General features: G+C 43.2%; 1 protein-coding gene across 5 annotated transcripts; it reads left to right on the top strand.

Moving 5' to 3' along the window:
• Positions 1-7,914: 7,914 nt before the first annotated feature.
• LOC101779644 lies at positions 7,915-14,413 on the top strand. 5 transcript variants are annotated; one of them, XM_012843263.3, is made up of 13 exons: positions 7,932-8,406; positions 9,253-9,480; positions 9,548-9,792; positions 9,870-10,088; positions 10,171-10,263; positions 10,352-10,453; positions 10,720-10,868; positions 10,973-11,059; positions 11,151-11,207; positions 13,509-13,592; positions 13,687-13,731; positions 13,817-14,071; positions 14,158-14,413. In XM_012843263.3, exons 7-13 carry the CDS (start codon positions 10,803-10,805, stop codon positions 14,254-14,256), a joined length of 693 nt encoding a protein of 230 aa, XP_012698717.1. In that variant the 5' UTR covers positions 7,932-8,406; positions 9,253-9,480; positions 9,548-9,792; positions 9,870-10,088; positions 10,171-10,263; positions 10,352-10,453; positions 10,720-10,802; the 3' UTR covers positions 14,257-14,413. The 5 variants fall into 5 exon arrangements, with proteins under 5 accessions (XP_022683462.1, XP_012698717.1, XP_012698716.1 ...); XM_012843262.3 differs by having other exon boundaries at positions 10,716-10,868; XM_012843261.3 differs by having other exon boundaries at positions 10,622-10,868.
• Positions 14,414-17,392: the final 2,979 nt, after the last annotated feature.

Below are 17,392 nucleotides of genomic sequence, written 5' to 3'. Positions count from 1 at the left end.
CGTGAATGTAAGCATCCCGACTGGTTAGCAAACCCGGTCCTTGTAAGAAAGAAAACCGGTGAACGGAGAATGTGCATTGATTACACCGACCTAATCAAGCACTGCCCTAAGGACCCCTTCCCTCTTCCGCGCATCGACCAAATCGTCAACTCTATGGCAGGGAGCATCCTGCTCTGCTTCCTCGACTACTACTCAGGGTATCACCAGATTGCCCCTTGATGTTGCCGACCAAGATAAGACGGCGTTTATAACGCCCTTCGGCATCTAATGCTACAACACCGTGACCTTTGGGCTGAAAAACGCCAGCGCCACCTACAAGAAGACAATCCAGGGTTGCCTCATGACACAACTACACAAGAACGTCGAGACCTACATCGATGATGTGGTTGTTAACACAAAGAATGAGGAAAGCTTCATAGCCGACCATGTGGAGACCTTCAACAGCCTTCGAGCTTACCGCTGGAAATTCAACCCTGGCATGTGTGTCTTCGTTGTCCCATCTGGAAAGCTCCTGGGCTTCATGGTCAGCTAGCGAGGCATCGAGGCCAACCTAGCCAAGGTGGATGCGATCCGAAACATGGCGAGACCATCAAACAAGAAGGACATCATGAAGCTTACTAGCATGATGGCGGCCCTTAGCCACTTCATCAGCAAACTTGGAGAAAAAGGTCTGACCTTCTTCAAGCTCCTCAAAAAGGCGGACAAATTTGAGTGGGACGACGAGACCATCAAGGCACTTGAAGAGCTCAAGACCTTCCTCAGCACTCCTCCCGTCATGACAGCCCCGGCCGACCAAGAAACTATGTACCTCTACATTTCTGCAACGACGCATGTTGTCAGCACCGTGCTAGTTGTGGAGCGCCAAGAGCTCGGCCATGCTCACATGGTGCAATGCCCAATGTATTATGTAAGCGAAGTCCTCAGCGACTCCAAGACCCGCTACACGCAGGTTCAGAAATTGCTCTACGCAGTTCTGATCTCCTCAAGAAAGTTGTGCCACTACTTTCAGGTGCACAAGATTCGGGTGGTGTCATCATACCCCATTGGCGAAATCCTCCACAACAGAGACATCAACAGCCGAGTTGTCAAGTGGTCTATGGAGCTCAGCAAGTTTGACCTTGATTTCTGCCTGCGTCATGTGATCAACTCATGGATCTTGGCTGACTTCGTGGTTGAGTGGACGGATATCCAGAAGCTGCTCAAGTATGTGCTCCAGATCTACTTTAAGGCCACCAATAATGGCACCGAGTACGAAGCCCTCATCCATGGCTTACGCATCGTTGTTTCTCTAGGAATCAAACGCATCCTTGCTTATGGCAACTCCAAGGTTGTCATCGAGCAAGTCAATAAAAACTAGGATTGCACCAAGGAATCCATGGACGCTTACTGCGCGGAAATCTGCAAGCTTGAAGCCTACTTTGACGGTCTTGAGTTCCATCATGTCCCTAGGGAACACAACGTCGCCGCCGATATCCTGTCCAAGCTCGGTTCCAAATGCGCGCAGGTTCTGGCCAGCGTATTCCTACAAGATCTTTGGAAACCTTCCATCAAAATCTTGGACCTGGACCAGGTCAACGACGCTGGCACTCAGGCTCTAGCCGATTCAAAACCCATTGATGTCATGATGATTGAGGCAGAAGAAGACTGGCGCGCCCCGTTCATAGCCTTGAACACCAACTAGATGGCGCCAGAAGATAAGATACAACATGCAAAATTACCTTGGCGCAGCGCAAACTACGTCGTCATCGGCAAGGAGTTCTATAGGAAAGCTGCATCTACAGGGATCTTGATGAAGTGCATTCTATGTAGCAAGGGCATTGAACTCCTGCATGAAATCCACTCGAGAACATGCGGCAACCACATCGCCTCAGAGAATTTGGTCGGGAAAGCTTTCCGCTCAAGTTTCTACTGGCCAACAGCAGTAGCCGATGCAAAGGACCTCGTCCAAAGGTACAAGGGGTGTTAGTTCTTCTCCAAGCAGCAGCACCTTCCGACTCAGGCCCTGCGCACCATCCCACCATCCTAGCCTTTCGCATGCTGGGGGCTGGACATAGTCGAACCCTTCAAAACCGCTCTGAGCGGCTACACACATATCTTCGTGGCAGTCGATAAATTCATCAAGTGGATCGAGGTCAAAGCTGTCACTAGCATTGAGTCAGCTAGAGCCGCTCAGTTTGTGGAGGAAATAATGCAACGCTTTGGAGTTCCTAACAGGATCATTACTGACCTTGGCGCGCAATTCACAAGCTCTGGGTTTTGGGATTTCTGCCAAGACAACCTCATCGACGTGTACTACTCCTTAGTAGCGCACCCACGCTGCAACAGTCTGGTTGAACGTGCAAACGGGATGGTCCTCTAGTCCCTCAAGTCATGCATCTTCAATGACGCATCCAAATACGCTACCAAGTGGCTACGCGAGCTACCCCTTGTCATCTGGGGCCTGCGAACACAGAAGAGTTGGGCTATCGGCTACACCCCTTTCTTCATGGTGTACGGCTCAGAGGCCGTCCTGCCATCTGTCGTGGCCTTTGGTGCCCCGTGCATCCAATACTATGAGGAGCGAGAGGCTATAAAAAAGTTAGCAGGTCGACATCGACAGCCTTGAAGAGCATCGTGTGGTAGCCCTAATCTAGCACGCATGCAATGAGCAGCAGATATGGCGCTACCACGATCGAAATATCAGAGAACGCGAGCAACATCACAAGCTATATGTATGTGTGTGTGTGTGTGTGTGTGTGTGTGTGTGTGTGTGTGTGTGTGTATATATATATATATATATATATATATATATGAACAATAAGTAATGAGCTCGTGTATGTAAAGAGCAAACCACCGAGAAGATGATGACACGTTTGACATGGTGATTTTTCTCCCGAGGTTCACTTGATTGCCACCAAACTAGTCCCCGTTATGTCAACTCACTCACTTGGAGGTTCATGCGCTAATAGGCATCACCTGCCTAGCCTACACCAGGCGCCGCACAACCAACACAAGATGAGGGCACTCTATGACACGCTTTACTAGAGTTGCTCTTTGTGATCCCCACGGGGCGAGCACAATACCCCTCACAAAGCCTTATCTAGAACCACACACAATCTTCTTGCGTGCTTCAACGGAGTCACAAGCCACCAAGCCATCTAGGAGGTGGCAAACTCCAAGAATAACAAGCACCACCAGCTTGCAACACGAACACCTAGTGCCACTCGATGCTATCTCACAAAGCCATGCACTAGAATCATACTCACTCACAATCGATTCGCACTCTTGCAAGCACATGTGAGTTAGAGGGCTCCCAAGTCAAACACAACCAAGGGCAACACATCCCCAAGGTGCTCAACCTTCCCCAAGGGCTGGCCACCCCACTATATATAGAGGGAGGGGACAAACTAGCTGTTTTCCACTTTTTCATGAGCTGTAACGGCTCTCCCGGATAGTCCGGGGTCCATTCCCGAACAGTCCACCATTCTACGAAACTAGCCGTTAGGTTCAAACACGAGCAAACTGGGGACTGGCGGATCATCCGTCTCACAAGGGGCGGACCGTCCGCAGTTCAAGCCCCAAAGGCTACTGCAGCATTTAGTGCATGTCAGAACTGACCGTTACAGAAGGTGGCAGACCGTCCGCCCTTATAGGTTCGGACCGTCTGCCCCATGCGGACTATTTGCAGAAAACAATTGCGGACCGTCCGCCTTTGACAATTCTTTTCTCAGCCCAAAAACACGTCTCTGTCTAGATATAGCTGACCGCCCGCCACCTAGGGCTGGATCGTCCGCCCTTATACAGTTAGAGCTATTTTCCAACACCTTTTTCTTCTCATCTTTTTCACTTTCTCAAACTAAGTTAGTCCATATGCAAGCAATGCAATTGTTTGAGCAAAGTGGCACTATAGAACCATCTAGCAAATGAAATTCTTGATAGTACAACTATCAAGCCTATTAACCCAGTCAATTTACATCCGCTAAGCACCTCTTGACCGTTTCTTCAACCCCTTTGCAAATGTGCCAACTCCACAAGTGTACCACCTTATGTGTAAGTGAGTTAGCATTTTCACAAACATTTTTCAAAGGGTTTTCACTCTCTTCACCACGCCACTTGATCCTAGCAACATCGCAATGTTAGATCGCTCAAGTGGCACTAGATGACCAATATGCAAACAAGTTTGCCCCTCTTGATAGTACGGTCATCTATCCTAAACCCAGTCATAAACTTCTCTACACACCTATGACCAGTGAAATGAAATGCCCTACAAATATACCTTTGCCTTGCGCATTCCATTTCATCTCCTCAAATGTTGATGCAACATATGCACCAACCATATCACAAATGATATGATCCACTTCATATCATCACGTGACCTTATTGGTTCATTGATCTTGACCTCACTTGCTCTTCACTGTTGCATCGGTCCATTGGTGCCAAGTCTTTGCTCAAGCATCCCGCCACGCGGTCCAGCGCTTCAAAGCCTCTGACTTGCCCTCCACACTTGCAACCGGTCCATCAAGCCAAGTCTTTGTCTTGATCTTCTCCACCTAGTCACATGACTCCATGTCATGTCTCATATGCAATGAGCTCCTTCATCACATAATCACTTGTGGACTAATCACCTGTGTACTTCACTTAAACACATATTAGTCCACCTAGGTTGTCACTCAATTACCAAAACTAAACAAGGACCTTTCATCCGACTTCTTCAATAACCCGCTCGCTCAAAAGCTCGAGGGCTTCCCCCAGGCGCCGACCTCTGGGTCATGCCTTTCTTCCTCCCCCTCTCGAGGCTATACGACTAACTCATGTGGTCGGCGTCCTAGCTAGCGAAACCTAGACAACCTCGCGTTCACCCCTTCTACAAGCTCGAGATCCGATCCCAGCAGGACGCTGGTCAGGTGAGGCTAGGTGCTTAGCAGTTACAGGCCTCAGCTACATGCTGTCTTGTCGTATACACCAAGGGAGGGATGGAGTTTGTCTTCATCACATATAATTAAGAACATTGCATTCAACATTTCATCAAAGAGTTTGATACATCTTAAATGTTTTCCCTATAGGTCTAGGTTATTTACAATGGTCTTGGCCGCATCATGGTAGTGCTCAGCCACCTAAGGAGGTCACCATTTCCAGGAGGTCACTGGGATATACATAAACAATTTTGACTTGTCTTTGAATACAAGGAATGGTTTCCCTGTTTTTGCTACAGTGGTAGAGGCCAACTATGTGGCAAAAAAGCAGGACCTCTTTTATGCATACAAATTAACCGATGAGGATAAGGCAGAGATTGAGAAGTTGTCAAATGATCCAAGGATTGGGGAAAGGGTTCGTTACTCAAGATGTTAAGCAGTAAAAGTCCCAGGCTCCTAATTTAGTTACATTAAGGATGGCATACTACCATATCAACTTTAAAATAGCTGAATATAAAAAATTTCAGTATATTGCCACACTGCCAATAATATGCATGCATTGAACGGGAGTTCCATCTTTATGCAAGACAAAATGTATGCAGAGTAATTTGAGCATCATGCCTGATGTCCAAACAACAAGACCTTGTACAATTCAACACTGGAAACAGACTAGTCTATAGGAACTACCAGGAACTCATCACTCTTCAGAAGAGCCCGAGAATTGTTCCTGTTTTTGCTACAGTGAAAAGTCAAAGGCACTACACAACATATAATAGCTCATCTTCTCTGGGAAAAAAGAGAGAAAATTCATAGATCATCTCTGAATTTGATGAATCCAAAACCTATGCATGCATTTATCCCCTCCTAATTACCTGAATTTTACGCCGATGGTTCCAGGGGCAGCATCCCAGGCAGCTTCTAGGGGCGGCGTCGCAGGTGGCTTCCAGGGGAGGTGAAGCCGGCCGCTTCCAGGGGCAGCGCCATCGGCTTGCAGGGGCAGTGGCGCAGGCGGGAGCATGCAGGGGCGAAGTCGGCGAGGGCTCATAGCGGTGGCGACGCCGGGGAATACCAGGGGTGGCACCAGCGGGAGCTTGCAGGGGCAACGCCTGGGGCTTCCAGGGCGGCGGCGGTGGGGGGACATCGTCAAAAAGAAAAGCTTGGAATAGACGCGTTTGGGATAGGCCAGGATAGATTGCCAATTTTGGGACGGGGTGCCTGGGCGGGTTTTGTTTATTCAAAATAAATTTTATTTAGACGTTTAATAGGTATACATTACTAGCTCAATGGTAAGCTTGTAAGACTCTCACAATGGAGCTGCAGTTCAATTCCTAGGAGCCACGATTTTTTCCTTTTTTCTTTTTTTTAAAATTCTGCTGTACACTTTATTCCTGATTTTTTTATTTACCAACCAATGTTTCTAATACTTTTTTGGCATAATTAAGTTGCAGTGCAATTATTCCTTGTATCATATACCCCTTTTTCTTAAATTCTATTGTACACTTTATTCATGGTTTTTTATTTATCAACCAACGTTTCTAATACTTTTTTGCCATAATTAAGTTGCAGTGCAATTATTCCTTAAATTATGTTGTACACTTTATTCATGGTTTTTTTATTTATCAACCAACATTTCTAATACTTTTTTGGCATAATTAAGTTGCAGTGCAATTATTCCTTGTATCATAGACCCCCTTTTTTAAAATTTTGTTGTACACTTTATTCATGATTTTTTTATTTATCAACCAACGTTTTTAATACTTTTTTGGCATAATTAAGTTGCAGTGCAATTATTCCTTGTATCATATACCCATGTATCGTGAGTTTCTGAGTAGTCTAGAAACGCTGTCCATTGTTTATCGTGGATGTATTACATGAAGATTAGTTTTTGAACTATCAAGACTATACATGGCTCGGTAGGGTTATTCTTTTATCTATACAAAGTAAATAATTGTTTATAATTGGACACTTATATGGTAATAGTAATTGGAGATGAACTTTTCTACCTTACGGACTCCAAAGTTGGTAGGCATATTGTGCTTTTTTGTTAGATTTTATCTTTGGTGACATGATGTCCGGATGTTTATGATTGCAGATGAGCACACTAGCGAGATCAGGTGAGAAACAGGGAGCTGGCAAGCGGCAGCTGCTCTACCTCCCCTATCCGCTTGGTTACTCTGCTCGCGGCTCGCACTGAAACACCTGAACACGATGTCGGTGTCAATTGCTCCTCCCGTAGAAATTTTGGGGGCATATCACCGGGTTTACTTGCCGTGTCAACCTCTACGCCCATGCAAGTTTTGCTGAAACCTCAAAATTTTGACCTGTAAGGTTCTACCAAACTCTGAACTACTAACAAGCTCGTCTATGCGTGCGTGCCATCACATTTGTTAGTTTTTTTTAGGGGGGTTGCTGATTTGGTTTGACTTCAGGTGGTACAGTACAGCACAGGAACCGATGTCGCCATCGACCTTGCGCCGGGCGGTACACAGAGAAAGTTCCCAGGGTTGGAAGAAGCACTGATAAAAAGAAAAAGACAGAACCGTCGTTTCTGAACGCAGCTCATTTCTGAACGCGATGACTGGCTTAAGAGCTTTAAGGTCTCTGATTTAAAGCAGTCAAGCACAAGTATAGAAGAAATGCTAGTACGTTTCAGGTTTGGCGGGCCTATTTCTAGTCATCTCTTTCTCATGATGGTCAGGATCTTCTTCTCACCTGCGTGCATCCGTTGTTTATTCCTCTACATGCTTCAGACAGTTCGTTCTTGACTCACTAGCTGGAAACACAACTGGATAAAAAGAGAGAGGAAGACACCTATTTTTTTTTCTTTCCTTCCAGATTTACTTAAATGTTCTGAAACAAAATAAGCTAGTAATGAATATGCGGCCATCATTAAATGTTCTGAAACAAAATAAGCGACTTCAGGCATTTAAGCAATTCGGCATGCAGATTAATTTTGGCATCTAAGCAGCCAAAACTGACTTGGCGCCATTTACCGTGGGCTGCCGCCATTTACCGCCCGCCAGTGAACAAATCGCATCTAACCTCCCACTTCCTCATTAACCTCCCCATCTCCTATATTCTTTCCTTTTCCTTTGCCTCCTCCAATCTCGGTATCCCGATCTGCAGCCGACGGAATCCGCAGCCGACGTCAATCTGACTTTGACGATGTCCCCCCGCCGCTGCCGCCCTGGAAGCTCCAGGCGCCGCCCCTGTTAGCCCCAGGCCCCACCCGCGCCGCCCCTGCAAGCTCCTGCCGGTGCCGCCCCTGGTATTCCCCGGCGTCGCCGCCCCGCAAGGCCCCACCGGCGCCGCCCCTGGTAGCCCCCACCGGCTTCGCCCCTGCAAGCTCCCGCCTGCGCCACCACCCCTGCAAGTCGCCGGCGCTGCCCCTGGAAGCGGCCAACTTCGCCTCCCCTGGAAGCCGCCTGCGACACCGCCCTTGGAAGCCGCCGGCAACGCCGCCCCTAGAAGCCGCCTGCGACACCACCCCTGGAACCGCCGGCGCAAAATTCAGGTAATTAGGAGGGGATAAATGCATGCATAGGTTTTGGATTCATCAAATTCAGAGATGATCTATGAATTAGCAAGGGTTCTGGACTTCTGGTTTGCAGTAACTGTAATTGAAGTCCCTCCTCTATCCCTTTCCCCATCCTTTCTCTGATGTTTGGAAAGCATCAGTTTGTCTCAGTCAAGTTAGCCCAAAAGCAAGCCGGGATATGCCACCCCTGTACACTTAGCACGTATCAAACTCAGGGCAGGCCTGGACCATGGCGATGCATCACAAATACCACATTATCCTGCAGATAACTAATGCAGAGGCACCAGTTCAGGTGTGAATGACAAACGTCTCTACATTATCTACTATACCTCACTAGCTTTCAATCAACTTTAGCACCTAAGCATCAGAAAAACAGAGGAAAGGTGCTCAAGGATGCTGAGGGAAACTTCCAGTCAAGTGTTTAATTAAGTTGTTCCATTATGTAATTAGTCTTCTTTGATTACATTATGTAGTTAGGAGATATGCCCAAAATACTATTGCTCAGCTTGCTGAAATTCAATTCTGGACATTCAGTAGTAATTTAAATTTTTTAGTCATCTTGGTTTGGAATCTGGTCTGAAGTTTCCCTACCCTATGATTCTATTGTTTATGAAATTGCATACCAATTGAAAAATTTGAGAGCCAAGTTTTAGAGATAAGAATTTTTATTTGAATCAACTGAAGTGGGAAGAATGTTGCACTTTAAGTTTTCCTTTTCAAAGATTTTTTCTACTTTACTAAAACTGTGTTGTTGCATTTTGCCTTCTGAGAGATAATGCACTAAACTGTAAGTGCTGATCTTTGTACCCCATGTATATGCAGCATAAATCATGGTAAGACCACTTCGAAGGTTAAGGAACTTGAACCTTGAAGAAGAAGGGGATGCAGAACATATTGAGAATGGGCAGGACAACTTAGCAAAGAATGAGAATAGGCATGACAACCTAGCAGAAAATGAGAACGATGATGACTTACAGGGTCGTCCTGATGTTGATGGAGTATTAGCCCGCCTGCCACGCCACCATCCACAAACCCCCATTAAGATTATAAGTAAGTTTCATGTTTTTTCCTTTCATATCAAAATGCAGTGTCAAATCAATCTGTTTCATATATGTAGGGCCAAATGGAGAGGTGAGACAAGTTATAGGGAATTTTAGAATTTTAAATTTAGAGGATTTAGATGGAGGAAAGGTAATTGTACGTACGGATGAAAATGGTGTCCCAAATGAAAGGTCAGCCTCCATTCTTGGTCAAGACTTTGGACAGACAGCAGAAAAACCATCATTAGCTCCTTTACACATTGAAAGATGGGACAATGCTCTGTTCAATACTCACAAGCAACAAATAATCAAGGATGTAGAGGTAAAATTAATCTTATTAGTTCAAGCAAGCACCTCAATTTTCATGCATCTAGTAACATTTACCTCTACTCTTTATAGGAACACTTTTAGTTCCCCCGCCAAACGCTGAATCTTACAAGGGACTGGGTGCTACGGATTGTTAACAACAGGTGGTGATCCTACAAATCAAAGTTGAAGAAACAATATTTCAATCGTGAAGAGAGATATCTAGATGAAATCATAAATGGGAAACCAAACAAAGTGAATGAACTTCAATGGAAAGCTCTTGTTGGATTTTGGTGCCGAGAACAACATAAGGTGACATCCTTTTACTTAACATTTATATGCAGTTTGAAAGCAACGAGTGTAACAACACTTCATCACTCTTCTACCTTTACAGAAAGTATGTGCCACAAACTCAAGGATCGCAAAAGAATAGAAGAATACACACACATCAAGGAGAAAAAGCCATGCTAAGCTGAAAAAAGAGATGGTGAAATATAGTCATCTGAAGTTATTTATTATATTCACTATCATCTAATTCAGATCTATAATGAGTCTCAACTTACTCTATTGTGCAGGAAGATAACCAGAAAAGGAAGGTTCATAGGCTAGAATTATGGGAGGTTGCTCATAAGAAAAAGAATGGCAGATACACTACCCACAAAGTGGATGCAATAATGGTACAATTTCTAATCCTAAGCATTTATGTTCAATCTGAAATTTTGTGTACCATTCTGTGACCTTCCACTGTTTATAGAATGCAACATATGAGGAATTAGAAAAAAGGCAACAAAACAACAATGGTAATCTTTCAGCTCAAGATTTTAATGAGGTGTTCAATGATATAGTTGCAAAGGAGTTAAAAGCACATAGGTACTATGATGATAAGTACTAGAGTGAAGTTCGAGTGTCTCAAGGTTAACTTTTGTCACTCAAACTAAGGAAGAAAGAAGATACCAAGAGAAAGTAAATGAAATGGAGAATAAGATGCAACACATGGGTGGTTTCATGAAGCACTAGCTTGGTTTCATGTTAAAAAAGTTTCCTGAAGAGGATTTCATCAAGGAAATGGTAGCAGATCTACATGATAATGAAGTAAGCATCTATTCGACCTGTGTTATTTTATATTACAATGAACTGTATATATGCCTAACACCTGAAAGTAAGCCATCCCTCTCTGAATTGTTTGTTTTTTCAAGGATGGACTTCTAGAACCAGAAAGTCATCATGATCACAGCCCTGCACACTCACTTGGTAATGTGTACTCTCCCACGAATGAAGTGCAGGTAATAGAGTACATACTTTACTTCTAATGTACACATCTACAACAATAATATTAAAGTTTTTGCTAATGTAATGGCTGTTGACACTTTGCAGCAGGAGACATCCACCCAAGACCGTACGTCTTTACCTAGTGAGCAAACAGTTGCCAAGGTATGCTTTTATTGTTTAGAGCATACAATTACTTTGCATAGAATTTGTTTGCTGCAATTGGGTGTTGGGTACATCTAAAATTGTGTGGCCGCAGCCGCTGCTGTTTGCTGGCTGTTGGTGCAGCACAGCAGCAGCCTTTCAGTGCTGCAAACTAGCACTGCCAATTACTTAGCTCCCAGTTCCATGCTAAATATGATTCTCCACCTCCTTCATTGTCGCCTGAATCTGCTGCTTCTACATTATTACTAGGACAATATTTTTTAGTAGACTATGTTCCTGGATACTTTTAATTCTGATGATGGTTTCTTATGAAAAAATGCCACGTTATTATGTTGATTTATCTTATTGGCTTCCTAGTTCCTACTGTAGTTGTTTAAGACCTGGTTCCTTTAATAAATTGGATTGCTTTCTACATGGAAATGATTAATACATAGCATCTGTTTATACCCTCCAGAATGCTCTCCATTCTCAAGCATCTCCTGAAAATGCCTTAGACCTTTTTTGGACAAATGGATATGAACATTATTTCCTTGAAGTGATACTTACTCTTTTTTTTGCATCGTTTCAATTCTAATCTGATAGCCATTTGCTGGATTTTGGATATGCTTTGTTTTCTTCAAATTACTCAGTTTTCAGGGTCATAAGTTTCTAGAAGTTTGCCCTTCCTGTTGTTTCTTTTTGTTGAATGCCAGCAATACTAGGCACATTGTTTCTCTTATGAAATAGTTTTGCTTTTGGTCCTAGACTCCTTGTAATTGTGATTACTTATACGTAGCACGTACTAGCCTGAATATCAACTTTTTAATTTAATGACATGTTACATTTGTCTTAAAATTTGCCATCATCTCTCCGGAAAAAGTTGAAGGCCCATAACTTCCACTTTGCCCAGTTAACAATATTTCTTACAAGACAGATTTTACAATAATATTAGTTCTCTCAATCTCAATGCAAGCCTTGTTCTGATTTTTTTAGATTGCCCAACTCAAAACTGCTGAATAAATCGCATAGGGATACAGGTGGTTAAAATTCAGCAAGCCTAGATATTAATGAATCAAAGAGAGTAGTGACATAGATGCAAAAATTTGTTACCATATGAAAGGAAATCCCTCCCCAAATAAATTATATCAAATAATATTTGGTTGTGTGTGCATTACTAGTTGGAGCAGATGCCGGAAGCGGTGCTTTCTTCATTTAAGAAAAATGGTATCTAGAAAAGATATGGGTAGTTTATTGTCAGTGAAGAAGATCTAAGCTACAAGGTTTAGAGGAAGGCAGGTCCCGTAGTGCCGCTGTCGTAGATAGGTCAATTCTACATCCCTATTGGCTTGTTCATTGTTATTGAGGATGTTGCTGGGTTACAATCTATGGTTCTGGTTTCTGTCGGACCAGCTACAGTAAGATCACCATCGAGTTCTGTCAGTGTACCTATCATAAGATCCTAAAATTCACTTGAAAATTACACGCAAATTAGCAAATGTTCTGTATTTTGTCAAAGCAAAAGGAAGTTGTGTTACAGGATAACGACTATAATTTTATTAGGGCAAGAAATTAGATACAAGTCCCTTTCAAGACCATTTCATCTTATTGGGACAAGAAGTTAGACATGCGGAATGTTTACCACATATTGTTTGCACATTTCATTGCCAAAAAAGGGCATAGATCAGCCCCATCTAAAAGACTTAAATAAATGAATGCAAAGCACAGCGTTCATCTGATACTGTTGTAATATGTACCTGCCATCTTCTAAATCTCAACTGGCATTCCTAGCCATTGCAATAGCAACCTGTCTCTATCATCCTCAGCCAGTCAAGTAACATCTGGAATGCACCACCACTTCCTGTCATCTTAGCCGTATGATTCTAAATTTCTAATTAATTACTCCCTCCATCCTAAAAACACTGTTCGTTTAGTCTCCAAAACTTGTCCCACAAAGAGTGTTTATATAACTTTCAGACCATCCAACAAAGATCCTCATAAAGCTTGATGTAGTTGTTGCGTGGCAGCAATAACATAGATTTTAGTACCATTTTTAGTGGTATCAAGTCATGATTTCCTTAACTACAGCAGAGCTTAGCCTCAGTGAATAGTCCCTTTTTTTAACATCAAATTTGTCTTGTAGCACAATATTAGACAGGGTGATCACAGTTGAATAGTACCTTGCTAGCGCTAAAAGCATGATACAGTCCTATTCCTGTTGTGATACAACTACTTTGGCCATATCTAGTTGTCTACAAACTCATACTGCTATGGCCATATCTAGTTGTCTACAAACTCATACTGCTATCTACGCTGTGGCTACAGGAGGCACATATTCAGAGTTCTATTCATGAAGGTAATGGTAATGCAACCACAAATTTTTCACAGGATACCATTTTGACAAACATGGTATGTCTAAGCTAACATTGCAATATTATTTATAATGAGTGAACTTGCTTTAGTGATGCTTTATTTTGACTAATATAATTCCTACCTATTCTAGAGGGCTCGAAGAGTTAAAGCCCCCAATTTGTGTCGGTCAGAATCGGTATGCTTCTATTTCGCTTATTTCTTTTCTAGTTAAATTAGTTAAATGTACAAAACTCTTATCTTCATGTTTTGCAAAATGGTAGAGCCGTTATCCAGTCTATCTTCTTTCACTAAGAAACAAAGGAAGAATTGTGGCCAATGCGAAGTTAGTGACTATTGATGCCAAACGAGACATTGGAGGAAGCGTGCTTGGAAAGGAATATGTTGGGGTTTATGTTGAAGGTCTTGAAAGTGTTGACAGTAGAAATAAAGGAGATGAGCTAATACCTAGACCTGTTTCTGACATTCGTACACTAATAGATGCTATTGGCTATGTTATTGCATGGCCCCATTCACATGTAAGTTTTTTTTCAAAGATTAAACCTACAGTTTCGTAATATCTTCAAATTGTGGTATTCATCTAACCTCATGCCCCCCGTTGCAGGTGAAGAAAGCTACAAGTACAAATCTAAAACAACTTGGTGATATAACTTTTCAAGGGAGAAGTGAAGCCGCGATGGAGAGGGGCAAGAACGGGCAATGAAGCATAGAGTTTAGTTGTTATTGAAAAATTTAGAAATAATTGTATGATATTGTTATTTTGTTTGTGTTTCATTATCAAAGCAATTGTCTTGTTGACAGTACTTTAATTAATGTACTTGTTGGTTCTTGAATGAATTACTCAATTTCTTTTTGGTGAAGTAAAGAATTGATTGCCAATGCAATGTCATAGATACTTTAATTAGACATTATTAAACTATTCAAAAATAAAATGATATATTAAATTTATAAATGCAAATAAAAGAATCATTATAGTACACACGAAAATAGATGTATCTATAAATCGTCTCTACATTTCTTAATACACAATGTAGTGTTACTATAAATCGTGTCTATATCCGTACACACGTAATAAAAATGTATCTACAATATTGTTTCTACATTTGTTAACACGCAATTTGGTGTTACTATGAAACATGTCACCCGCCATGTCACCAGCCACATCACGTGCCACATCACCCGCCACAACATTTGCCACGTCATCCGCCACATCAGCTGCCACATCATCTGCCACGTCACGTGCCACATCACCCATCACGCTCTACTAAATCATCTCTATACTAATTACTACGCAATAAGACATCGCTATAAAACGTGTCTATATTAGTAGGCATGTTTTGTATACGTATCTATAAATTGTATCTATATTTATTAATATGAAATGAAGCGTTACTATACTACATAACTACACCACTAGAGACGTTTTACATGTATATCTACAAAATTGTATCAATATTTTTAGATATGCATCTAACGTGTTTATAAAATGTCTCTTTCTTTCGTAGCAACGCTTAAAGGATTCGTCTCTACAAGGTCTGAAGCGGTACGTATGAAGATGCTTCTAACACACTTTATGAAAGCGTGCCTACATTGACACAGAGACGAAATAAAGCGTGTCTAACTCTAAATCTAGCGTAGCTAAAGGGGGGTTTTCTAGTACTGCATTGATGTATCCTGCAAGATTCGTTAATACGAAAAATGCATATATGAGATAAGTAGGTTGAAACGAGTAGTTTTCTGTACTCTTCTTGTCAACTGGTTGGCTTCTTGCGCTGTTGGTCCCCATTTGCAGATCATTGGATGAGTTGAAATAACTCTCTTAGACTTGTGAACACAAGCCATGTTGGGGCGTCATAGCCCACAGAGCTTACTAGCTCATGGTTGCTACTGACCCGCCTTTGCTAGCTAGATGTGGGTGAGTTGAATAACTCAAGTAGACTTGTGACTACAAGTCGAACTAGGGTGCTAAGGCCCCGAGAGCTGAATAGCTCATGGTTGCAGCTGACCCACCTTTGCGAGCCGCTTGGTGAGTTGAATAACTCAAGTAGACTTGTGACTACAAGTCGTACTAGGGCGCTAAGGCCCAGAGAGCTAAATAGCTCATGGTTGTAGCTGACCCGCCTTTGCGAGCCGCTTGGTGAGTAGACTTGTAACTACAAGTCATATTGGGGTGCTAAGGCCCAGAGAGCTGAATAGCTCATGGTTGCAACTGACCTACCTTTGCGAGCTGCTATTTGAGGCGAGGACATATAGTCGACTGCCACCAAAAAATAATTGCAAAAAAAAAGGTTGAGGCCAGTGGCCTGTGTACAATGTCCCATAGTCTACTAACTAGGGGTAGAAACGATAGAGATGCTCGATGTTCCACGAGTTCTTGACGTCTTCACCGGAGAGATGCTGTAGCCTGTAGGATCCTGGGCCTGTGACCTTGGATACGATGTAAGGCCCCTCCCATGGCGAATTGAGTTTGTGCAGCCCTATGGTGTCTTGGATGCGCTTGAGGACCATGTCACCAACGTTGAAGGAATGTTCTTTGATGTTGCGATCATGGTAACAGCGGAGTCCTTCAAGGTACCTTGCTGACTGGACGAGTGTCGCATAGCGGGCTTCTTCTAGACTGTCTATGTTTAGACGCCTTGTTTCTTCTACCGCACCTTCATTGTTTTGTTAGACTGTGGGAGATTTCCACATGACGTTGGCAGGGAGTATGGCTTCTGATCCATAGACTAGAAAGTAGGGTGACTACCCCGTAGGCTTGCACGGTTGAGTACGTAGCTCCTAGAGTACGTTGGGTAGTTCTTTGAGGCACTTGCCTCCCTTGGTGTTGCCAATGTCGTGCAACCTTTTCTTCAAGGCATCAAGTAATATCCCATTGGTGCGCTCAACTTGGTTGTTGCCTCTTGGGTGAGCGATAGAGACATAACGAATGTCGATTTCGCTATTTTCACAGTACTCCCAGAATTCATGGTTGCTGAAAGTGGAGCCTAAATCCGTGATGGGTTTGGGAATCCATAGTGATAGACTCATCGCGGTACCTTATCTGACTTGGGGCAGGTGACAGGCTTCATTTCGATCCATTTTGTGAACTTGTCGATCACTACGAGTACTCGATTGAATCCTCCGGGCGCTGTTGGAAGTGGATCAATCATATCGAGTCTCCAACATGAGAAGGGCCATGTTGGAGGTATCGTGATGAGCTTGTAGGCAGGGACATGTTGTTGCTTTGCAAAGAACTGACAACTTTGGCATCGATAGACTAGTTCCTCTGCATCGGCTAGTGCGGTAGGCTAGTAAAACGCTGCTCTAAAGGCCTTTCCCACTATTGTGCACGAAGATGTGTGGTTGCCGCAGATCCCTTTGTATATTTCTTCCAATATGTCCTTGCCATCTTCTCGTGTGACGCACTTCATGAGTACTCCTGAAGATGCGCCTCTTCTGTATAGCTTGTCTCCGACGAGTACATAACTTTTGCTTCGTCGTAAGACTTGCTCTACCTACATTTGTCTGAGGGTAGTTTGTGCTCTTTGATGTAGTCAATAAATGGTGTTCTCCAATCCACATCAATCATCATAACCTCCCGATCTGGTTCTACTATGCTGCGATCGGTGGTTGTTAAGGGTGCCTGCTCCACGATGGATGGCTTACGAAGCTCGTGGATGAAGACTCCTGCTGGAACTTGAGCACGTGTTGAACCCATCTTGGACAGGACGTCCGCAGCAACATTGTTATCACAGACAACGTGGTGGAATTCCAGGCCTGAAAAATTATTTTCTAGCTTGCGGACTTCTTTGCAGTACGCATCCATGTTCTCTTTGTTGCGGTTCCACTCATCGTTGACT

This window comes from Setaria italica, chromosome I (genome assembly GCF_000263155.2).
Source record: "Setaria italica strain Yugu1 chromosome I, Setaria_italica_v2.0, whole genome shotgun sequence".
Taxonomy (NCBI): domain Eukaryota; kingdom Viridiplantae; phylum Streptophyta; class Magnoliopsida; order Poales; family Poaceae; genus Setaria; species Setaria italica.
Note: the sequence above shows the minus strand (reverse complement) of the source record. Positions and strands in the feature narration are given on the sequence as shown.